A 25,032-nucleotide genomic window follows, 5' to 3' on the forward strand; every position below is an offset into this window, starting at 1 on the left:
ATTCTGTAAATAAAAAATTTATAAAACTTTAGAATTCTATAGATATATTAGTTAGTCTAAATAGTATAACCAGATACTTAAATAGTTTATATTTTATTTAAAATACTATTTTTTATTTATATTTTTTTATAATTTTAATTTTATAGTAGATTTTATATAGGTCCAGCTATATAAACTAAAGAGCTTTTATAAATTAGTTAATATACTTATTAATCTACAGTAGTAAATAAGTATTTTTTACTATTTATTTATTTAATTTATAGTAGTTTATATATACTTATAGGCTTTTATTTTTTTTATTTATAAACAGAACTGGTGTACCTACTGGCAACTTAAAATACCAGATCTATTTTTTTATAAATATTTTTTATAAGTAGTTTTATAAAATTTTTTTTTCTGTAGATAATATTTTATATACTTACCCCGGCTTTAGCCGGAATTTCTTACAGAGATTAATTTTTAGATTTATTTTTAGTTTTTATATAAATAAGTTTACAGCTTTTTTTTCTGTAAATATTATTTTATATTTGTAGTACTATACTAGTATTTTTTAGTTAATAGTTATTTTACAAATTTTTTATACTATTATTAAGTAAAAATTTATTTTTATAAAATTTTTTAGTATAATTTTCTCTGCTGTAACCTATAGTACTTTTAGTATACAGTATTTATAAAACTAAAGTTTATACTTATTAAATTTTATAGTAGGCTTTTATTATTTTATTTAAAGTATTTTTAAAACTATTTTATCTATTTCTAGTATTGTAATTGCGAGATCTGTTTAGTTTTTATAGTATTTTTAAATATTTTTTAAATATACTGTAAATACTATAGTTTTTTTTAACTGTATATTTTTTTATTTAACTTTTTCTATAATTATTTTTACTGGAACAGTTGGCTATTTTACTTATTTAGTAAATATTATAAATACTAGATTTATTTCTGCTCTACTGTTTATAATAATTTTTATTTTTATAAAGTATTTTTCTTTTTTATAAAAAATTAGCTACTTTTTTAATTTTAAATTAAAATAGATTATAATTTTAACTTAGTTTAAAGCAGGTACTGCAACCCTGCCTATTAATTACTTTATAAATAGTTTAGTTAACTAGTAATTTTTTATTTAATAATTTATTTATTTATAATTATAATAAGCTTTTAATCCGGGGGCCTTTGTAGATATTTATAGTATTAAAAAAGATTACTTTAGCCTCTAAACCCTTTTTATAGAATTATTAGTTTAGATTTTTAGTTTTTAGATTTTATCTGCAAGAGTAGTAGGCCTATAACTTTTTTTTAAAGTCTATTTATAAAGTATTTTATTTTTTATTTGCTTATATTGCCAACTTAGTACTAGATATAATCTTATAAGTAGTATAATAAGATTTTATTTAGTTATAAAAAAAATCTGCTGTTTATAAATCTTTTTCTAGACTACAGAAAAGAAAAATATAAAGAATAAATACAGCTATATAGTATTAATATTTTATATTTTATAATTTAATTTAGTTTTTATTTTTTTTTATTTTTATAGATAGATAAACTCTAGTTTTTTTTTATAAGGCTTAGCTTTAAGTATTTTTAACTAGGCTTTCTACTGTTTATTTATAGAATTTTTTAGCTATATTTTAAAAAATTTGCAAAGGCCAGTCTATTTTTTTTTATAGTAGAATTTAGCTGCCTTGCCTTTTTATAGATTATTTAAAATATAATCTAAATAAACTACTATAATATATACTTTTTAGTTTTTATTTTAGTTATTAGCTTTTACAGTTAACTTCTGTCTAGTAATAAATATATAATAGATAATATAATTATAAGTACTGTATTATTTTTTATCTGCAGATAGATTAATATATATACCAGTTTTTTTAATTTCTGTAGTACTGGAATTAGAGTTTTTTAAATTTTTATATAGATATTTTTTTATAGTACTAATTTCTAGCTGTTTCTGTAGCTTAGCAATCTGTTTAAGTAAATATAAATATTTATAAAAATTTTAAATTAGAATCTGTATTTTTTTTTAAGTATAGATAATTTGTCCCCTGCGGTTAATATATAGTTTTTTATAATTAGATTAGAAGAGTTACCTTTAATTTAGCTTTATATATTATAGCCGGCTATTATTTACTGGGCTATTCTATAGAGTATTAAGTAATAAGATTATAAAAGCTAAAGAATAAAATAGTATAATAAATAAATAGCTTTTATAAAGCTAAGGATATTAATATATTATTTTAAAGTATTATTACTGTTTTATTTAACTTGTAAGGCAGCTGCTGTTTTTAGGGGCAGCTGCAGCTGGCTTGCTTAGCTGTTATATAACTACCGCCTTAGGTTGTCTATATATATTTCCCTTTATGGATATCCGCGAAGGTTGGAAGGGCTGTTTGGGCCCTTACACCCCCGCAGTTTTTTTTTATTTTATTTAAAGTACTTTTTTTATAAAATTATTTTTTTACAGCAGCTGAAGTAGCTTTTATATAAAATTAGTAAATAGATTTTTATAGTATATATTTTTATTTATAGTTACTTTTACTACTTTTATATAAAATTTTAGCTAGTTTAGATCTACTGTAGTACTTTTTACTAATAATATTCTAATTTTTATAAAAATAACTATACTTTTTTTTAGATTTAAAAAATTATTTAACTACTATAGTACTATTTTTCTAAGTTTTTTATAGTCCTTTTCTATAGTTTTTTTTTTATAATTTAATTATTATAATAAAATATCTACTGGATTCTGCAAATCTGGTTTATATATTAAAAAAAATTTAAATACTATAAAATATTATATCTATCTAATCTGCCTTTATAATAAGTTTTTATTAATTATAAAATATTTAAAATTTTTATAACTTATAATTATTTTTACTGGGTGCTTTATATTCTTAAGCTAGTATTACTATTTTTTAAATAATTTAATAATTATAAAAAGCTTTTATTTATAAATATTATAGTTCTGCTTTATAGAAATTATTTTTTATAAGTAGAATACTATTAGTTTTTATTAGTTTTTTTAGTTTTTTTATAATAGTATTCTATTAATTATAAAAACTAAAATATTTATTTTAATTTATAAATTTTTTTTTTTAAAATATATTATAACTATATTTTTTATAAATATATTTTTTAGCTTTTAAAAGCTTTTATAAGCTTTTAGTATTAAAAAATTATATCTGGTTTTTTTTTTTTTTTATAAAATGTTTTAGTAAGGTCTATAATTAGTACTATAATTTATAAGTATTTTTTAATAAAATATCTATACTAATTTATAAAGCCTATAAACTTTAGTATATTTTTTATATTCTATAGTTTAGACTAATTATAAATAGTTATAATATACTTTAGTTCTATATAAATATCTTTACAGCTAATTAAAAATTTTAAAAAATTAATTTTTATTACTATAAAACAGTATTTATTTAGTTTTATATATAATTTGATATTTTATAGTATTTTTAGTATTTTACAGACCTATATCTTATATATTTTTAGATTTTATAAATATACTATAATTTTATTTAAATAAATAATTATAAAATTATTTAAATATTTTATAAATAAGAAATTTATAAAAATTTAAAATTCTATAAATATATTAGTTAGTCTAAATAGTATAACTAAATATTTAAATAGTTTATACTTTATTTAAAATACTATTTTTTATTTATATTTTTTTATAATTTTAATTTTATAGTAGATATTATATAGGTTTAGCTGTATAAAATAAAAAGCTTTTATAAATTAATTAATATACTTATTAATTTATAGTAGTAAATAAATATTTTTTACTATTTATTTATTTAATTTATAGTAGTTTATATATATTTATAGGCTTTTATTTTTTTTTATTTATAAATAGAACCAGTATATCTACTAGTAACTTAAAATATTAAATCTATTTTTTATAAGTATTTTTTATAAGTAATTTTATAGGATTTTTTTTTCTGTAAATAATATTTTATATACTTACCCCAGCTTTGGCCAGAATTTTTTATAAAAATTAATTTTTAAATCTATTTTTAATTTTTATATAAATAAACTTATAGTTTTTTTTTCTGTAAATACTATTTTATATTTACAGTACTATACTAGTATTTTTTAATTAATAGTTGTTTTATAAATTTTTTATATTATTATTAAATAAAAATTTATTTTTATAAAATCTTTTAGTATAATTTTTTCTACTGCAACCTGTAGTACTTTTAATATATAGTATTTATAAAATTAAAGTTTATACTTATTAAATTTTATAGTAAATTTTTACTATTTTATTTAAAATATTTTTAAAATTATTTTATTTATTTCTAGTATTGTAATTGTAAAACCTATTGAGTTTTTATAATCTTTTTAAATATTCTTTAAATATATTATAAATACTATAGTTTTTTTTAACTATATATTTTTTTATTTAACTTTTTTTATAATTATTTTTATTAAAATAGTTAACTATTTTATTTATTTAGTAAATATTATAAATACTAGATTTATTTCTACTTTACTATTTATAATAGTTTTTATTTTTATAAAATATTTTTTTTATAGAAAATTAGTTATTTTTTTAGTTTTAAACTAAAATAAATTATAATTCTAATTTAGTTTAAGGCAGATACTGCAATTCTGCCTACTAGTTATTTTATAAATAGTTTAGTTAATTAATAATTTTTTATTTAGTAGTTTATTTATTTATAATTATAGTAAACTTTTAATCTAGGGGTTTTTATAAATATTTATAGTATTAAAAAAAATTACTTTGACTCCTAAACTCCTTTTATAAAACTATTAGTTTAGATTTTTAATTTTTAAATCCTATCTGTAAGGGCAGTAGATTTATAACTTTTTTTTAAAATTTATTTATAAAATATTTTATTTTTTATTTACTTATATTGCCAACTTAGTACTAAATATAATTTTATAAGTAGTATAATAAGATTTTATTTAATTATAAAAAAAATCTGTTATTTATAAATCTTTTTTTAAACTGTAGAAAAAAAAGATATAAAAAATAAATACAGCTATATAATATTAATATTCTATATTTTATAATCTAATTTAGTTTTTATTTTTTTTTATTTTTATAAATAAGTAAACTCTAGTTTTTTTTTATAAAACTTAATTTTAAATATTTTTAACTAGGCTTTCTGCTGTTTATTTATAGAATTTTTTAGCTATATTTTAAAAAACTTATAAAAGCTAGCCTATTTTTTTTATAGTAGAATTTAGCTGTTTTGCCTTTTTATAGATTATTTAAAATATAATTTAAATAAACTACTATAATATATACTTTTTTTAAAATATTATTATTATTTTATTTAACTTATAAGGCAGCTGCTGTTTTTAGGGGTGGCTGTAGCCGGCTTATTTAGCTGTTATATAACTACTGCCTTAGATTATTTATATATATTTCCCTTTACAGATATCTGCAAAGGTTGGAAGGGCTGTTTGGGCCCTTACAATTTTTAACTAGGGTTTCTACTATTTATTTATAAAATTTTTTAGCTATATTTTAAAGAACTTACAAAAACCAGCCTATTTTTTTATAGTAAAATTTAACTGCCTTACCTTTTTATAAATTATTTAAAATATAATTTAGATAGGCTATTATAATATATACTTTTTAGCTTTTATTTTAATTATTAGTCTCTACAGTTAACTTTTATCTGGTAATAAATATACAGTAGATAATATAGTTATAAATATTATATTATTTTTTATTTATAAATAAATTAATATATATACTAGTTTTTTTAGTTTCTGTAATACTAGAGTTAGAGTTTTTTAAATTTTTATATAAATATTTTTTTATAATACTAATTTTTAGCTGTTTTTACAGCTAAGTAATCTATTTAAGTAAATATAAATATTTATAAAAATTTTAAATTAGAATTTATACTTTTTTTTCTAATATAAATAATTTATTTTCTATAGTTAATATATAGTTTTTTATAATTAAATTAAAAAAGTTATTTTTAGTTTAGTTTTATATATTATAGCCGGCTATTACTTACCGGGCTATTTTACAGAATATTAAATAATAAAATTATAAAAGCTAAAAAATAAAATAATATAATAAATAAATAGCTTTTATAAAGCTAAAAGTATTAATATATTATTTTAAAATATTATTACTACCTTATCTAACTTATAAAGCAGCTGTTATTTTTAAAAGCAGCTGTAGCTGGCTTGCTTAGCTGTTATATAACTACTATCTTAGATTATCTATATATATTTCCCTTTGCAGATATCTGTAAAGGTTGGAAGGGCTGTTTGGGCCCTTACATTTAATAACTATTTAAAACAGTAAAATAGATTTTTAAATATTAAAAATTAAAAAAGTATTTTACTATACTTTTTTAAATAAACTATTAAAATTATAAAAAACTTTATTTTTTATATTTATTATATTAAATTTGCTATTTTATTTACTGTATAGATATATTATTATAGGTAGAATATAGTTACTGCTATTAACTTTAATAACTAGTTAAAGCAGTAGAATAGATTTTTAAATACTAAAAATTAAAAAAATATAAATTTATACTTCTTTAAATAGACTATTAAAACTATAAAAAATTCTGCTTTTTAAATCTACTGTATTAAATTTACTATTTTTTCTACTGTACAGATATATTACTGCAGATAAAATATAGTTACTATTATTAATTTTAATAACTAGTTATAGCAGCAGATCAGATTTTTAAATACTAAAAATTAAAAAAAAATTTTATTATACTTTTTTAAATAAACTATTAAAATTATAAAAAATTCTACTTTTTAAATCTACTATATTAAATTTGCTATTTTTTTACTATACAGATATATTACTACAGACAGAATATAGTTACTACTATTAACTTTAATAATTAATTAAAATAGTAGAACAGATTTTTAAATACTAAAAATTAAAAAAATATAAATTTATACTTTTTTAAATAAACTATTAAAATTATAGAGAATTCTACTTTTTAGATCTGCTATTTTCTATAGTTTTATCTGTTTAATATAGTAAATAAAGTTGCAGAATAAAAAGGCTTAGTATATATTCTAATATAGAATTTATTACTATCTATATTTAAATATAGTAATATTTAGCTATAATGTTTAGTAAGCTATTACTAGCCCAATATAGAAGTTATTAATTTAATTTTTATAGTTCTAGAATAAGAATAATTTTCTTTATCTAAATATTAAAGAGAAATTGCTAATATCCTATTTTTCAAGTCCAAAAATATATGCTGATTCCCTATATAGATGGGTCAAATCATAATAATGACGGGCGCAAGCACGGTCAATACCGCCTAGATCTCTTCGGTCGACTCCATAATTTCCCACAATTGCTGGTTCTCCTTGATGCCATTCCAGTACTCATCGGACTCCAGCCCCGGGCACTCAGTGACCGAGTCCGGTCCAGATTCAATGAGCGAAAGCTCAGCGTAATTAGCCGTAAGTTCGGGGTCGCGAACTTTGCCCGTGGAACTTAGTGGGTGGCGCCCTAGGGATACCAGGTTCTCGGGCACAGGTTTATTGTTGTTGACATGTAAGTACTTGGCATCCAGTAGTAGATATCTTGCAGCCCACACAAGTGGCTCCTTGGTTTGTTCTCGTTGAAACTCGCTTTTGACTCTTTCCACTTCGGCATTGGCACCTACAGGTACACCCAGCGCTTCGAGTAAGTCGGCGGAGATACCACCGCGGGCAGCAAAGGCGCTTCTGCTTTGGCTGAACGTCACGGTATCCGCTAGTTCATACAGCCCTGTCAAGTACCAGATTTTCGGGCTTGTGATCCAGGTGCTGAGGCTGGGATTGGCTACAACCAACCACCTCTCGAGGGTTTTCTTGCACGACTCCCTTGTCAAGACCCTCTCTGTAAGGAACTCTCGAGGACTGGGCCACAAGTCAGGGGAATATGCAATTTGGGTGGTTGGGAGAGGTAACGTACTCCTGTAGCTCAATCTTGCGCCCTGTTTTTGCGTATACGAACATAGAGTTGGACTTGGAGAAGGAGGATCCCAGCGAGGCAAGATCGAACGCGTTAATTTCGGCCGATATCTTCACCGACGGGTCCGTTCCGAACAGCTGGTTCTCAAACTTGAAGACATGTGCGGAATTCTTAAGTTCATCAGCCCTATGATTTCACAAGTAAGCCAAATGCCAGACAAGGGAGGGAGTGGCTCGTACTGAAGATCCTCACCAGGCGAATACCACAGGGAATCATCGGCCGCTTTGGAATAGTGCCCAAAACAGAGGTGGCCAAGGCGTAGTTGCGCTGGCTTCTTCCCGGTCCCGTAGAGAAAATAGTGTTGATCGTTGTACCTGGGCATGTTGGTTGACCAGCTGTTGTTAGTTACTCAAAGTTATCTCCCAGTGCCCTTGAGCCCTGATGTTCTTCTCCCTTCTTATATGGGCCCCAAAAATATAGTGTGGCTTAGCGGGAGAAAGATATAGTGTCAAACGATCGGCGTCATCCTTGGGTCAAGGTCACCAGTCGGAACAGTTGCTCATTTAGCGTAGAGTACCACGCAAGATGGGCAGCGCGGCTAGATTCGGCTGTCATGTGCCCGTGGTGTTGATTCCATGGAAGCCTGATGGGCGGTACCCCTCCGTTTTCATCCCACAGCCACAACCATTCCCGCGTTCCAAGATGTCAATGAATCTGGGTCGAGCCAAGATTCAGAGGAGATTCGGGGCTGGCCGTTTGATAGCCCGGCTTCGTCGATGACAAAGTAGCACAAGACTCCATTCAATGACGTCGAAGAAGCTCGCGCAGGTTACGTGATAAGACAGTGTGCGTCTAGCATACTTGGGAATATGCAGAGCATGCATACTGTCTGAGAACACGAGATGTTATTAAGGGGCACTCGACCTCTGACTGCGCGGCTTAGCATGCCTGAGAAATGATGATGCAATCGAAACCGCCATCCGTCAGTACTGAAAGCGGTCCTAGACCTGTCTGAGCGTCTATGGTTTGTGCTGGTCATCGGACACGGGACTAGCGACCTAGAACGGTGGCTGTGCAGTCCGGAGGTGTCTTCAGAGTCTGTTGGGGATCTAGAACGATAGTCATAGCCTTGTGATCCTGCGCATCCTCGGGTTGAGCCATGGGGATAGCAGCCTGTCAATGAACCAGACCCGATAAGTAAGATCAACGAGGGGCGCTGTACGGGACTTTGCGGTATTAGGAGGCTGCGAAGGACCGCTGTCCAACTTCTATCAAGAACCGAGCCCCTCGCCCACGACTGGAGAAAGTATCATCTTGCCTGGATTTGTATCGCTACGACACTAGTTCATAAAATCATACAACCCTTGGTTTTTCCAAATATCTTCTTACAATACATTCACTCTCGCCTGTCAAAGGGTACTGCTAGTGACAATGGACTTTATCGAGATCTGCGAGGTGTTCGGGGGATCCATACTCCCGGACGAGTTTCGTGGTAACTATGAGGACGCGGACCGTCATATCGCGGCTCTTGAGCAAGAGATTATCGCAGGACCGAGTTCAACAACTGCGAGAGCGAGAACGACCCTTCTTCGAGCCATTTACTACACGCTTTCCGGAGACTTCAGGATGGCTCATGAATATATACATACTCTTCGAGGCTTGCAACATCGAGGGCTAGAGCGGATTTGGGTGCTCCGTGGGCAATTGTACGAATTTTACGCTGCCATGCTGGAGCATCGACCAACAGCTATTGCGTTTGCGATGATCCCTGGGGATCCGTACGCAAGGTTGTGGAAGAAGGATTTTGATTTGGTGACTCTGCACGTACAGGCCAGAGAGGCTGGACGAGCCATATGTGTTGCCGAATGTACAACCGTGGTCGAGAGGCTAGAACAGGCCGTGATTCTGGACGTATGGTCTTTCCTGGATACTTTGTACTTTTCCTACCTTGAACACCGTGATTTTACGCCACTTGTTACCGCGGAGTCTCTACCACAAGGCCAGGAACGAAACCTGAGTTTCCTGAATTTCCCAGTTCCATATTTGTCCGGTACCCTGGCAAGCGACATGAGTCATGCAGGGAATTCAACGTTCCAGAATCTCTTGCAGAGAATGTCCAACGATATCGAATTAGCGAAGGGAGCCTCAAGTGGTCACCAGGCGTTTTCCCACCTCCAAGCAGAATATGAAAATGCTCTGGACTATGCGGGGCTGGGCCTGTGCAAAGTAATTGAAGGCGATCGCATACTATCACCCTCATATACGAGTCCTGTAGCGTTCAATTTAATGTGTGAGTTGCGCGACAATGGGTGGGAAAATATGGCATGGGACTCATTAGAGTCAACGTTTCTACTGCAGGATAACGAGAAGGCTCATAGGCGCTATGATGAAGCTCTTTTTTATATGGAGGCTGCGTGTGCCCCAAGAGGTCAAGCCGCTGTCTACCTGCGCAGGGGGTGCGTGAATCATGCAGAAGGAATCCGATCTAAGGCGGGACCCGACTGCGCTCAGTTCAAACAGGCTGAGGAAAATTTCACAACAGCACTCAGCCTTCTCGCCAACGACACTTTTAACCAACAGCTGGTTACCTGTCATCTCGCTTTACTTAACTGTAGCCGTGGACAGACTAAATCCGCTGTGGAGATAGCAAGACGCCTAGGGACCGAGTTGCGCGAAGCGCAAAGCTCTAAACTCTCCCACTTCCTTGGGACATTGATACTTCGATCTGCTCACTTCCAGTTCGTGCAGCACAAGAACACTAGGGTGGCTACTGCTTGTTGTGAATGTGCCGCTGTCTACCACGAGGCATTGGAGAGTCCTCTAGGTTCCCTTTTTACAGCGGAGGCATTTATTACACTGTTCAGGCAAACACATAACTGGACGCTCGCGCAAGCAAAGGTTACAGAGAACATAAAGCCCTCTGGAGTTATACACCGCGCATTCGCATACATCGATGACATTGTGTCTCACAAAGTTGACCTTCACAACCTCTGTAACTCAAGGAATTCGCTCCTCCTCGAGTTCGACAGGTTGGTCCAATCCGTCTGTTCGATGACTGGCGATGAGAATCTACGTTCGCAGTGGGAGGAAGTACGCCGGGGCCTTCAGCCAAATGAGCCACAGGGGAGTTCTGATTTCATTGACCTTGCACCTTTGAGTGACGAGGCCAAGCGTCATCTCAATGACCCAGAACTTGGGTCAATGGAATCCGAGATGATGTACTTCTGCCAAACGTTTGAGGCGCGAAAAAGGTTCAATGCGGGTTACGGCCGAGCCATTGGGGGTTCCTTCGAGGCGATCGGATTGGGGGATATGGACGCCGCTGATGCCCAACTCGAAGCTTTTGTCTCGACCTGCGACTCAGAGAGCGCTCTCAAAATAAGGGAGGTGCTCAACTACATGATCCCGACCCTAGCACAACTTGATCGGGTGGATGAAATGAGACAGGCTCTTCCACATTATCTTTCGGACTGGTTCGTTAGAGGCGGGGTAGAGGACATTCGTCTGGTCTGCGATCGTAAAGGAGTCACCAGTGATGTTCGGGAACACGCGATTAAAGTTCGTAGGGATACTGCTGAGCAGGACATATCCATGTGCTTCATGGCCCAGGCCTGGGATAAGGGTCCTAGGATACTGCGGAATATCGCCACCGTGCTCCCCGACTTTTTCTATAAAACAAGGACACAGCCAAAGCCAGACACCTGGCAACTGCTCACCTTCATCGGTGCGTTTTATGAGCGGGCTTCGAAGCTCGACAAAGCGATCGATACTTATCTAGACGGTCTACACCAGGTCGAAAATCTGAGATCTATGATTCCAAACCCCGACGACCGGCGCAAAGCTTACTCGACGCAGCACACTGCAGAGTTATTCTGCGGGCTGGCTCGAACATCAGTCGCCCTCTCGAGGCGGACTGATGCAAAACGTCCGGATGAGTACCGCCTGCCGACATCCTCTTGGCTAGATCAGGCGCTCATCTTCCTTGAGCGCGGCCGGGCAAGAACGTTACTCGATATACTACAGGCACATGATTTTGCAGGCGTGGAGAGCCTTCAAGCGTGGATGGAAGAGTTATACCGAAATCGCCTGCTGTCAACATTAAACCATTCACAGTATAGGCCTGGGGATGAGCAGAATCTTTTGAAGAGGGCAAGGACTGTTGCAGAGAAGCTCGGAATATCTGCGGATACATTCGATCCGGTTGGAGAGGCTCTTAAGGGGAGGGACGAGACCATAGCACAGATTTTCAAAAACACCATGTTCGTCCCAGATGTGGATGGACTTCTTAGCTCAATTCCTGCGAACGCGATCGTCATAGAAGTTGGCATTTGTATGAGTGGCATAATTGCCCTGTGCATCTCATCGTCAGGCATCCAATCCGTGCACCAGTCTGACCTCGGAACATTCGCATTACGCAGACTAGTTGTTGGCTATCTTGGAAAGATATCAGCCTTACAAAAAGACCCAACGCTCCCTGAGGCGGCCAACCTGAAGGAGGGTCTTGATGATATCGCGGCTAGGATATCTACCCACCTGATTGAACCTTTTGCTGAACATATTCGTGGCAGCGATACTGTCATTTTTGTGCCTACTTCATATCTGAACGTCTTTCCTCTGGGTGCATTGATGCTGGACGGCGAGCCCTTGGTCCTAACAAAGCCGTTCTACCAGGTACCGAGTTTGGCTGTTCTGCAACGGATTTCTGAAAAAGCAGCCAAATCCCAGCCGGGGACCACGATTTGCGCGGTAGCAGACTGTGATAAAGCCAACCCAATAGTTTTTGTTGGTCCTGAAGTGGTCTCAGTCTGCAGTGCTTTTGGCGTAGAACCAGTCACGAGCGACCAGTTCCCACAAGCCATGAAAGCAGCTGAGCTCATCCATATCGCAGCTCATGGTACAGAAAATTACTCCTCTCCCTGGGAATCCACAATCCTCGGCGACAAGTTTCGTGTCCTCGACATGGCCACAAAGGATTGCAGCGCCTCGCTGGTGGTATTCAGCTGCTGCCTCAGCGGCAGAGGCGAGATCAACGCCGGTGACGACCTTGTGGGGTTCGCACATGCTGTACTTCAATCCGGGGCCCAGGCATTCCTTGGGGGCTTATGGAGAGTCTGCGACGAACTAGCCATGCTATTGATGCATCTGTTTTACAAGATACTATCGACACACAGAAATGCCCCTCCAGGCGCTGAGATATTCGTGGCAAACGCCTGGCACCAGGCCGTCCGAGCTTTTTACCGGCTGGACGAACGAAACGCACTTGCACTAGTTGATGAACTGGAGAACCTGTGGCGAGCCACCAAGGACACAAGTGCCAGGCCGGACGGTGATTATGGCAAACTAAAGTTTCACCTGAATCAAGTACGGGCGATGATAACGCAAAGGAAAGTGGACTTTACCTCTCCTCGGAATTGGGCTGCCTTTGCTCTGGTTGGATGTGGGAGTGTCAAGATTGTGGGATCAACTCCAGACGCAGAAAAGAATGGGCTCGTTAATGGCCCCGGCGAAGTCTCATAATATGCTAAATTTCTTGGTGACTCTCGGCAGAATCAAAAGTTTCATGGCGAGGGTCACCACAGTCGCTGTTCCTTTGCTCGGTTGGAATGAAAGGTCTACGTTGCAAAAGTGATTACTACGTCATGTCATATTGCATATTCTATCGGTGAATACCGCCATTTCTCTCCATGTCCTAAGCCCTCCTTGCTTGCTCATACGTGTAGAGTTGGTTTACAATCTGCGATATCTCCGTAACCCTGTTGATCGTAGTTTCATCCACCCGTGCGCAGAATAGGTGCTGTATTTTATCAGGATGCCACCTCAACCGCTCGACTTTTAAAATAGGAAAGAGTTGAGACCGCGCATTCATTGAAGCACCATAGTGCAGAAACGCTTCAATATCAGACTGGGCCACGCCTCGACAGCTTCGAAAAGATCCGGCCTCAGTCGGCCAGGGAATCGATGAGCGCGGATCCATACTCCTACGAGAGGCTACCGTCGAGTTCTTGAGTTCTTCCCAGGCGCTGTTATACTCCTTCCACCGCTTCGCTTTAGATTCCTGAGCAGCTTTGTCGCGTTGGCGTCTCTCCTCGCCGTCGCGCCTGGCTTTCGCTTCACGCTCTTGTTGTTCCTTTTTCCTTCTCTCCTCGCGATCCTGTTGCTCTCTTCTGAATCTTTCCTCGCGTTCTCGACATTCTCGACGTTCTCGTTCGATCTTCTCTTCCCTCTCCTTTTGGGCCTGTCGCTCGTGTTCACGCCTGGCTCGAGCCTCTTTTTCTGATTGATGTGGCGTCCCTGGTCCAGGCATTGAGGTGGATGGCCGTCGATAATATGAGCGGGTACTGAAGTCATCATGAGGATGCCGAGCATACGAACGCGTGTTCTCATAATACAACAGGTCTTCCAACTCCTTCTCCAAATGAGCTCGAGTAGTTCCATCTAAGTGCGTTGGAGAAAATGCCTCGGCCCCAGGAAACGAGCGCACGATCATGTTGTAGATGTTTATCCTTCCAATAGGCGTTAAGCTGTTCTCAAGACCATAGAGACCATCGTTATTGATCCACAAGGGACCCAGACCCAGCGGGACGCCATTCGCCATTAGCTTTAGCGTGTCGAAATGGTGAAGCAAACGTCCGTTTACAGTGGCACCAGTCGTGTTAGGAGAGCACACTCCCCGTGGAACGGCGCCGCCGCCCATGCTCATGTTTGGAGGCAATATACCGAGGCATGGCCCACCTAGCTTACCCCATGCACCGCATACACCATCGTACCTACCGATGAGATAGATGTAAATTATATGTGTCAGGCTGGGTAATTATATGGATGGGACTGACCAGTAATGATCAGCAGGAGGATAATATCCCCTCAAATGGAGGTGGGTCAGCTGAACCCTGTTCAAGGCAACACCATTGATAATGACACATTTTGGGGGGCTGGATAGGTCCAAGAGCGGATGCGAAGACTGCTGCGTAGTCTGATAACCGGCCACAAAACCGATCTTGAACCCTCGCTTGAACTGGGACCACGTTGACTCAGGCTGGACATAACGGGTGTAGCTGTACATAGTGAATAATAGGGGACTCCTAGCAGGTGGTGTTTCAATATGATGAGGGTGAATTGATGAGCTTTGGTTTATCAAAGTGCTAGCAACCTACTCATGAGCAGCCAGTCCTTATAATTCAATTGTGGCGAACAAACGGTAGTAGCTTTCAAGCAGTGGAAAGAAGCCATGGTACCATTGCTCCTGTAAGATGTATGAAGGGCCACCGGCATGGAGGCTGAGCCCTCGTTCCAGTAAATCTTCGTACCATCGATTGGCTCTTACCGCCGGTATGTACGAATACAGCTTCAACTGACCTGTGAACAATGTCCAGGACTAAAGCACTTTGGGCATCGTTATATCACGGACTTAATGTATGGCATTCCTGTTTGCTTCATAACAGAATTCCATCAATTTTTTGCTATGTAATGTTCGAATTAACATATCTCACAGGCATATTGCAGTAAGAATATAGGCGGATAGCTATCGCAGATATCCACTCACCCACACCCCAGGCGACATACTAGCCATCGTCATATCATGCCTCCAAGCTCCCATCCTATTCAATTCTTCCAGATATATGCCCAACTCCTCGTTGAAATCCCTCGTCATCTCCGCCTCTCTCGACCACGTCTCCGGTTCCATCTCCCTGGGCACTGAATCCCTAGGAATGGGCACTGACGGAAACCGCCGACCAGTCATGGGATCCACCAAAACACCTCCGTGGGCGGCCAGAAACGCATTAAATCTTCGGTACTGTACCTCGGGATCCCCCAACGTATCTCTCAACATTACCAGATGAAATCCCTCTCTGGTCAGTACTGGGGTTTGGCCATTCATTAAGTGTGGGATGTCATGGGTGCGGTAAAATATTGTCATGGCCTGATACGCAAATTGCTCAGGGGCGGGCATGTTATTCTCCAAGGCAAACATGTAGTAACGGCGACTGAGGTTGTTGTTGTCGGAGTAGAAGAGGGCTGTGAAGACAGAAGCATATTTGACGGGATCAAAACCCCTAGAGTCGACTGGTGGGGTGTTGGTGAAGTAGATGAATATTGCATCTAGGAGCCGGGTGAACAAAGGGGTAGGTTGTTTGGAGTCTGTAATTAGAGGGCCCCAGCCTTGGTGCGCGGCTGATTCATCTGCATGTCTGAAGAAGTGTCCGAATGGCATTGCTGTTGGGATCTTGAGGGATGTCTACACATCAAGTTTGCTAGGCGATTCCTGCGAATGAACAGGCCTTTTATGGGTCTATACTCCCTGAATATCTACGGGATAGCTGTTCTGGCGATGATCTCTAGACAGGAATCCAGACCAGCCTCGACAAAGTCCAGATGACCGGTCGTATGCTTTTGACTGAAGGTTCCACGGTACTGATTCCGGGTTAGACTTTGCAGGAACCAGATAGCATCAGGAAACAAGGAAATCTGACAGGAAGCGATGCGAACCATAGATGAGGGCCTGTGGCTGTAATTCAGCACAGATGATGATCTTTAGGTGGCTAATACGCCTTTGATCGACATCTGTCGGTGGTAAGCTGCATTCTGTACTACATAACTAAGTCCAGAGTCCTAGAGAGCAACATTTGGAGACGAAAGCGGCAGGATCCAAGGAATAGCAACTCTGGGGTTAAAATCACTGACGCAGTTGTAGAACAAATGCAGTAAATGTTTAACCTTGGCGATTGTTGCTGTGCCTGGGCTTTTGCCACTTTAATGATGTTGACGTTCTCAAATTCAAACCCGCTCGAAGAAGTTAGCTTAGAAAGAAGACAGTCAGGCCTATGCTTACATAATACTTGAGATATCATTGGCTTTGAATACTCTAAAGTCGGACTCAGCTGCCTGTGGGAACTGGCTCAGGGGTGCAACAACATGGTTGCTTGATGCTAAGCCTGCCTGGCTGCTGTAATGCAAGCTTTCCATGTTCTCAATCTATGTCTATGTGTCTAAAATAAAGTTAGATATTGTTATATTGTCTAAGGAAAGGGCACTAACTGTTCCCCTTGTCTATTAGTAGAGTAATTAGGAGGTCTTTAATTTCCTGCTCTGGAACAAGCTGGTGCTCTTTCAGGCCATTGCAAAAGCTTTGGAGCTTTGTAGACCCAGTATTGACCAAAGTACTCCAGTTGTTTGCTAAGGAGTTGAAGCAGTGTTATCTGGTTGGATCCGCAAGAATAAGAGTTATCGTGCTATCAAGTTTATCGCGGGGCAATTTAAGAATGTCCCTGTTATTTATTAGCAGGCTCATATAAGCATAAATACAGAGTACCTAGCAAATCCTTAGACTAAACAGAATTCCAAGGCCGAGACGCTTAGCAAGTCTGCTACGCAGCTCACCTTCCCCTGTAAAGTTGGAGCCAGATACGCTGCCGCTGAGCTTTCTGTAACTTGCTTAAGACATGATTTAGACGTGGGTTGCATCGCTGCCAGATGTTATCCAGGACCTTTTCAGCACCAGTACTATTTTTGATTGCCTAATGCTTCTTTGTAAGGGTGGACTCTTGGGCGATTGATACCTGCTTATCAAACCATTCTGAAGCCACAATATACTTAAGAAGGTTGAAGATTACGTTTCTATGCGCCTTGAAAAAAGACGTCTCAATGATATCCCTCCACGATGTGTTATTGGACCATTGAATTTAAACGTCTTTCTGTACCGACCGTACTATCTCTGCATAGATATGCTGGGGGGGTTCGTAAAGCTCCTGGCTGAACTGGTGGACTATATCAATCGCCATTGCTACCGTGATTGGATAAGCGCAAGAGGTGTTTTCATCGTCTTTTGAGGCGTTGTGGGAGGGTTCAAGAGATCGTGCTAGTGAGTTGAAAGGAGTTTTGGAAGCAGGTTCTTGAGGGACGGCCATTGATTCTAGAGATACTGCATGCAAATTAGCTGCTTGCTGGCGAGAAGTCTCGCAGCCGTTTTCCCAGAAGGTGTTTATGGCCTCCAGAGAAGTTGCCTGCGACTGAATTGTCACATCGCATAAGGGTTCACCAGCAGTTTCTTGTAGGTGACTGATTGCGCCATGTGAGGCTGGATGGCTGGTTGTTGATAGATAACCGAACAATTTAGGCGAAGCTCTAGAGGGATCGGTTGTCGCATTGGAGGTAGCATCATAGGTTGTTGCGGGCCTGTTAGGAGTTCCGCGAGAGGCATTACTGCAAAGGTTTGCCTGGTCGTGAGAAGCATCCAAGTGAACATGTTGAGCTGTAGTGGCCATACGCATGCGTTTAAACGGCCTCTCTGAGGTGGGGCAAGTGTTCCGCTATTGTGATTCCGTGGACATAAATATCTCTTGAGGTCCGCCTTCAATATCTGCCAATCTTGTGAATATGTTGACAACTATCCGTATCAAAGCTGAGTGCAAGATCCGATCCCATATGATGCTGTTATGGCTGAAAGGACCCCTACATGCATCAAGGTATTCAGGCATAAGAAAGCCCTAACCAGGCTAAAACAGGGCAAAACACGGCGAGAAGCACAGAGCGCTGCGGTTAGATTTCCTCCGCACCTGGATGATAGGCTCAGGGGTGGTCTGACGCGTAGCGGTCAGGCCTCGCCCACTGGTGCCAAATTTCTTTCCCACTTTGCCATTACATTTTCAGGCCATGGCTGTACAGTCATGAGGATCGCACTGCACAAGCTTTGTGTGCCAAGCTGCAACAATGCTTAGCTGGACGTATGCAAGCCGACGCTACCCATAAGACCTCTCCGGATGGCCTATTCTAATTCCACATCCCGGTATGCTTTCTGTGTCCGGCACATCACCTATTGCCGTTCTTGCCGGTCTTCCCCACCAACCTTGCCTCACCCCTCATTCCCTTCGCTTGTACTCCCAGATAAGCGATGGGTCGTACGCATTGGATTGGATGACATGATTGCCCTTACATGCTCAGGCAGGGGCTCCACCAAACCCCATAAAAGAACGCAGGCTGCAATCGGGAGTGTGGCCATCCTTGGTAAGCCAGACTTTCTTTCTCTGTCACCTCCGTCTTTCGTCTCATCAGGCATCTCGCGCACCTAGTGCTCACCTGCCAGATACTCTTTGCCCTTACCTCCTGGATATGCCTATCACGGATGCGGAAGAGGCCGCCCACCAGCTGGAGGTTGCGGCATCGGATCTGCCGCCCGAGGAGCGGAAAACCGAGTATGCCAACCAGGCCCAAACGCAGCATTGCGAGCGCTGTAAGTCTGCCCCTGGCCACATACTCCCAAAGCTTGACTTTACCCTGATCTGACCAAGATCAGATACATATGTGAACAACGTGGTCACCTGGGACGGGCCCAACGACCCGGAAAACCCTCGCAACTGGCCCCGCGCCAAGAAGTTGATCTTCACACTCGTCGCCTCACTCATGATTTTCACCGTCTCCTTTGCATCCAGCGTGTTCGGGTCCGCGAACAAGGTGGTGGGCGCCGAGTTCGGGGCTTCAAGTGAGGTGATGGATCTTTCCGTGACCCTCTTTGTGGCGGGGTTTGCCACGGGGCCCTTATTCTGGGGCCCGTTCTCGGAGGTGTACGGCAACACGACGCCGTTGGCGGTCGCCGTGCTCGGTGCAGCCATCTTCCAAGTGCCTCTCGGGCTGGCGCACAATGTTCAGACTGTCCTTGTGAGTCGCTTTCTGGCCGGGGCCATCGGCAGCGGCGTCCTGGCCGTGGGCTCAGGCATGTTCTCCAAGATCTTTGGCCCGGTTTCTCGTGCCGTGGCGGTGGGGTTCTCGTCCACACTGATGAATTTGGGTAGTGCGTTGGGGCCGATTGTGGGGTCCTATACAGTGGCTTACGCGGGCTGGCGCTGGATTGCCTGGATCACCCTCATTCTATGCGCCGTGGTCGGCTTCATGGCGCTGTGTACCATCCGCGAGTGCGCCGGGGAGGTTTTACTGGTACGCAAGGCCCGACGCTTGCGCAAGGAGACCGGCAATGCGCAGCTGCGAGCACCACTGGAGGAGGGGGGGATTGACTTTACCGACTTGGTTCACCACCATCTCTCTAAGCCCCTCCGGATGATTGTCCAGGAACCTATTCTCATCATTGTCACCGTGTATCTGACCGTGGTGTATGGCTCCTTCTACCTGGCCTACGATATGTTCACCTACGCCTTCGAGCGCCGCGGCTGGTCCAACACCACCGCCACGCTGCCTTTCATTGCCGTCTACCTGGGGCAAATTGTCGCCGTCCTCCTCTGGACGGCGTACAACCGGGGCCCCTTCCGCCGCAAGCTTGAGAAGCAGGGCTATTGTACCCCAGAGGATCGCCTCCCCCCTATGCTCTGGGGTGCAGTCGTCCTCCCGCCCTCACTTTTCTGGTTCGGCTGGGCAATGCTAACGCACTGGATTGCCCAGGTTATCGCCGCCTTCTGGGTCGGACTGGGCTTGCAGCTGATCTTCATCACTGGCATTGTCTACATCATCGATGTCTACAATACCTGCCCGAACTCGGCCATCTCTATCCACGTGGTCATCCGTAGCCTGGTCTCCTCCACCTTTTCTTTGTGGTGTACCCCCATGTATGACGGGCTCGGTGTCGAATGGACGGCTACTGTCCTAGGTGCCGTGGCTCTTCTGCTGCTGCCTTCCCCGTTCATCTTCCGCCGATACGGCGTGGCGATTCGCAAGTCCAGCAGATTCTCCGATGCCCCCTACTAGAACCCCCCCCCCCCCCCCAACAATTCCCCGAGGGTGATCTCGCCGAGATGGCTGTCTACACTCTGCCATGGCAGTTCGCCTTCTTGACAGGCCTATCCCCTAGAGGCCTCTAGCGATAGACTATATTGTTACCTGGCCTTAATGCATCTTCGATTGTTGAAAACTTCAAATGTACTCGCAGCCTTTATTTACACTCATTAAACCTTTTGTATTCGTAGTCAGGGCGTTCTGGCCATGGATGGGCTGTCATGCGAAAGCTCACTATCGGTTGTGCCGACCTGTTCATGTCTTAATGCGGAGGGCGGCCCCCGGACCTATCCCGACGGCCGGAGTGCCCGACCAGATACTACCTGGACGGTACCAGTATTGCCACTCATCCCCCATTTTAGACGAACCTACCCCAGTGTATGCCTTGAAACCTCGGACCTATCCGATAGTATATCCACTGTGTTGATATCCACCCAATCAACTGTTGCGGATTGAACTTGCCAGTTCAAAGTCTGCCCACCGCGGTTAGTCCCCTCTACCCGGTGTTGCTTAATTCCGGCTGATTCTCTGACCCATTCACCGTGGACTGGAATGGAGGGCCGGCCGTGGTGGTGATGGCGCTTCTGAAATTAGGCAACTGCCGATGGGTTGAGATCCGATCCCCCGCGTGGAAAGCAATGTCGACAATGCAATTAATTTGCGTGTATCGGCACCAGGCACCAAGCTCCCAACCTGCTTCCCAAGTCAACATTTGACATGCAGGGTACGCAATTAGCGAAAATGGTGCGGCAGATTAAGTGGCACAGTAGTTGAGCTTCAAGGCAGGATTCCACGAACATTACTCACAGCCGTTGTAGCTTCTATCTCCGTATCGGAAAGTGAGGATAACCGCCAGTTCGAGATAGGGCGGCTGCTTACGGAGTGCTGCGTGCGGCATTTGGGCACACGTTTGGGGGCATCTTGACGACCGTCTGTCTCCTTACCCACTCTCTCAGTTTTGCCGCACTCCCCAATCGACAGGACCGCCCTATAGGTTGACGGAACCAACCCAATCTTTGGGCTGAGGGAAATGGGCCCCTTGGCATCGATATACCCAGCATGTCATTCGGTCTGAGCTTATGCCCGGAGAGGTAACGTCAGCGTTCCAGATCGACCTAGAATCCCGGCGACAGGTTGGCGAATGTGGCAACCACTAATGTGTCAAGCAATGCACCGCCGACGATGGGGCTGGATGAATCACTGGCAAGGCTTGTCGTACTAGCGGATTATCACAAACGATGCACAGGACTCCGCGAGTGCGGTGGTGGTGGAGAAGGCGTTGGGATTGAATATGCTTCATGCCGGACTTGCACTCGGTCGAACATAGCCTCACTATGCCATCGGCTGTTGGGAATCGGAGCAAGGTCGGGTATCACCGAAAATCAGACAGAGAGGACCGGCGGGAAGTGTCGCGGCGCTGCCGAACAGAAACTCTTTACTCATCCCGATCTCTCGGGAGAAGCGGAACTATACAACTGGATCATCCCACCTATCCTTCGAAGTCGTCTTATCCCGTATTCCCAAGCAGGCTTCTCGGATGACTGCCGCTCTCCACACCCCAATTTCTCCAGAAGGTGCGGAAACCACAATGCCCACCCTCCTTGGATGGTTTAGGTAATGTTTGGCGGCTGTGACGAGCTGAAGCAGCTTGACTTGTGACTTTCTGTGTCACGACCGGGCATTTGCGACTGAGAAGTGGACTCACTCGGATGCTGCCGATGAACTGTGGACGATGCGGTGTGCATTGTGACACACCGTGCCATCATCGTGGAACGAAAGTCTAGCTCTTCACGGAAACTCAAAAGAGCGTAGGTCAAGGCATGACCAAGTCCAGGAGTGCCTCTGAGTAGTACAGAGGAGCATAAAGCGGTGACTCAAAAGTCGATCCCTTCTGGAATGTCACCCCTCCGGAGCTTCAGCGGATGCATCCCACCGGATGTATCCGATAGCTATGATTCACTATGGATCCTCATTTCCTCATTTCCTCAAGCGCTCGAAAGTGTGTCAAATCAACACGCCTGCGCCCAACGCGGAAACTATCGGTCTCATCAATCCTCACATTGGCCCTAGCACAGCTCAACTATGAGCCCTTAGAGAATTGACAGGCGGTAGCTAGCTATCTACTATGTGTGTTTGGCTCCTCCCCTTCCGTCTGGTTAGGTTTACTACGTAGCATTAAAGGAAGACATTCGGCATACCCGAAGCGTTCTGACCGGATGTTCCGGTGATTGCAGAGGTAAGAAGAGAGGTACATACCTGCAGGGTGTCTATAAGTCCCTCCTCGTTCATTGCATTAGGCCAGGCTCATACAGGTATATTCCAAGCAGAAATGGTCGCAGCGGAGAAGCGAGAAATCAAGGCTGGTACCCTACTGTGTAAGCTTCCCCTCGGTGCCGAAACAACAGTCATGCTGTAATCTAATCGAGGATTTGGAACAGTGGGTGCTGGTCTGAACTTCTTTGAGTAAGTTTCCCCGCAAGCTGCCCTTGTCCGGAGAGATGAAGCTAATAGGCCAGAGTGACCTCCTTGGGACAGGTATATTTCATTTCCCTCTATGACGGGAGGCACAATGCCATGAGAGACGGAGACTAACTCCCCCGGAGCCACTCGAGGTCATCAAGACGACCATGGCTGCCAACAGGAATGACTCCTTTGCAGGAGCCCTGCGCAGGATCTGGGCGCGCGGCGGCTTCTTCGGATGTATTACTACTTTAACTCCCCGATCGATCTGAGCATTATCGCTAACGATGACCCTCAGTCTACCAGGGGTTGGTCCCGTGGGCATGGATCGAGGCATCGTCCAAAGGCGCCGTTCTTCTCTTCGTCGCGAGCGAAACCGACCGGGCTGCTCGGTCGCTGGGCTTTGGGAATTTCAGCGCCGGTATCACCAGCGGAATGGTGGGTGGCCTGGTCCAGGCATACGCCACGGTCGGATTCTGCACCTGCATGAAGACGGCTGAAATTACCAAGCTCAAGATCACCGAGGAAGGTGGCAAACCGACGTCAACCTGGTCGACCTTTAAGGAGGCGTACCGGCGGGGAGGCATCCGGGGCATCAACAAGGGAGTGAACGCGGTGGCGGTGCGACAAGTCACCAACTGGGGCTCGCGCTTTGGCCTGTCCCGCATGGCAGAGAATGCTATTCGCTCCGTGACTGGAAAGGACGAGACGCAAAGACTGAACGCTGGGGAGAGGGTCCTGGCTTCGGGATTGGGTGGTGGAATGTCGGCGTGGAATCAACCAATTGAGGTGGTACGCGTCGAGATGCAGAGCCTTAAGGCCGATCCCCATCGGCCTGCCAACCTCAATATGCTGAGCACCGCTCAGTATATATACCAGCAAAACGGACTCAAGGGGCTGTACCGAGGCGTGGCCCCTCGGATTGGCCTTGGGGTCTGGCAGACGGTTTGTATGGTAGCATTCGGTGACATGTACGTGGAACCCTGCATTGGATTGTGTGAAGCCATTGGTACTAATTTAGTAGGGCGAAAGAAGCGGTGGGAAAGATCCTCGGAGAGGGCATCTGAGAAGCAACTATGAGGGAGATAGGCGAGTAGGCTGGCGACTGATGCATCGGGATGATCCTAAGGGCTTTGCGCGTTGATCTTCAGGTGGATAAAAGTAGATCGAAAGGCACTTCTCATTTGTCTCTTTGTAGTAAACAACAAACAATACCCCAAACCTCGTTTAGAATCTATCCATTGTATCAATAGTTTCACTTTACTGTAATAGCTTCGCACACGGAGCAACAAAAGACACAATTGGACAAGCCTATCACTCAAATCATCAAACAGTAAAACTCTATATGAAGTGCGATCACGTATACCCTATGTAGATACTGGGCCTGTTACCTTGTCTGCCCCAACCCGTGCGACCTTTCAGTCGAGGAGAAAGACACATAGGAGACAATAACTCATAGTCGGTATTATCTGATCCTCACAATGGAAGCATCGGTGTCTTACTTGACTGGAGTCAAGAAAGGCAAAGTAGTAAGAGGTACAAATTGCCACAACCAGCAGCCCGCAATGGCGACGTCTATAACCGATTCTTGGCCCTGCACCAACAAAAGACTAGCAGAAGCGGCGCACAGATTACGGGTTGTTGTCTCAAGTTAAGGACTCGGATCCCACATTCATTCCTCCACTCCGGGGGCCCCTGGGTCCCAGTCGGTTACTACCTACTCGTCCCTTCGAGTACATAAGATTTACATAAACAACAACTCCTGAGTCAACAATCCGAATAGCCGTGTACCGCTTATACAACCAAAGACTCTGATAAGATGATTGAAAAGGTTTCAGAGCGAGTGGATACCACTAAGAAATTCTCAGGTCCTACTCCACTACTGCCTGAACAGGGTGCCAAGGGTTCGGCTC

General features: G+C 41.3%; 5 protein-coding genes across 5 annotated transcripts; 3 read left to right on the forward strand and 2 right to left on the reverse strand.

Moving 5' to 3' along the window:
• Positions 1 to 7,229: 7,229 nt before the first annotated feature.
• Positions 7,230 to 8,357, reverse strand: BO86DRAFT_351893 (uncharacterized protein). Its single transcript, XM_025669451.1, has 3 exons — positions 8,185 to 8,357; positions 7,946 to 8,131; positions 7,230 to 7,890 (listed from the first exon to the last, which is right to left on the reverse strand). Exons 1-3 carry the CDS (start codon positions 8,325 to 8,327, stop codon positions 7,305 to 7,307), a joined length of 915 nt encoding a protein of 304 aa, XP_025532614.1. The 5' UTR covers positions 8,328 to 8,357; the 3' UTR covers positions 7,230 to 7,304.
• An 893-nt stretch (positions 8,358 to 9,250) lies between these two features.
• Positions 9,251 to 13,736, forward strand: BO86DRAFT_428433 (CHAT domain-containing protein; the record flags this gene model as incomplete). The annotated part of the gene is made up of 2 exons (XM_025675582.1): positions 9,251 to 13,453; positions 13,668 to 13,736. Exons 1-2 carry the CDS (start codon positions 9,377 to 9,379, stop codon positions 13,734 to 13,736), a joined length of 4,146 nt encoding a protein of 1,381 aa, XP_025532615.1. The 5' UTR covers positions 9,251 to 9,376.
• A 71-nt stretch (positions 13,737 to 13,807) lies between these two features.
• Positions 13,808 to 14,645, reverse strand: BO86DRAFT_394520 (uncharacterized protein; the record flags this gene model as incomplete). The annotated part of the gene is made up of 2 exons (XM_025673206.1): positions 13,808 to 13,866; positions 13,928 to 14,645. 2 exons carry the CDS (start codon positions 14,643 to 14,645, stop codon positions 13,808 to 13,810), a joined length of 777 nt encoding a protein of 258 aa, XP_025532616.1.
• A 4,376-nt stretch (positions 14,646 to 19,021) lies between these two features.
• BO86DRAFT_428435 (MFS general substrate transporter) lies at positions 19,022 to 20,632 on the forward strand (the record flags this gene model as incomplete). Its single annotated transcript, XM_025675583.1, has 2 exons — positions 19,022 to 19,169; positions 19,233 to 20,632. Exons 1-2 carry the CDS (start codon positions 19,049 to 19,051, stop codon positions 20,630 to 20,632), a joined length of 1,521 nt encoding a protein of 506 aa, XP_025532617.1. The 5' UTR covers positions 19,022 to 19,048.
• A 2,356-nt stretch (positions 20,633 to 22,988) lies between these two features.
• On the forward strand, positions 22,989 to 24,186 carry BO86DRAFT_394522 (putative mitochondrial DNA replication protein; the record flags this gene model as incomplete). The annotated part of the gene is made up of 6 exons (XM_025673207.1): positions 22,989 to 23,034; positions 23,098 to 23,122; positions 23,176 to 23,194; positions 23,263 to 23,359; positions 23,418 to 24,090; positions 24,144 to 24,186. 6 exons carry the CDS (start codon positions 22,989 to 22,991, stop codon positions 24,184 to 24,186), a joined length of 903 nt encoding a protein of 300 aa, XP_025532618.1.
• Between the last annotated feature and the right edge of the window lie 846 nt (positions 24,187 to 25,032).

The sequence above is a fragment of the Aspergillus japonicus genome, assembly GCF_003184785.1.
Source record: "Aspergillus japonicus CBS 114.51 unplaced genomic scaffold BO86scaffold_2, whole genome shotgun sequence".
Lineage (NCBI taxonomy): Eukaryota > Fungi > Ascomycota > Eurotiomycetes > Eurotiales > Aspergillaceae > Aspergillus > Aspergillus japonicus.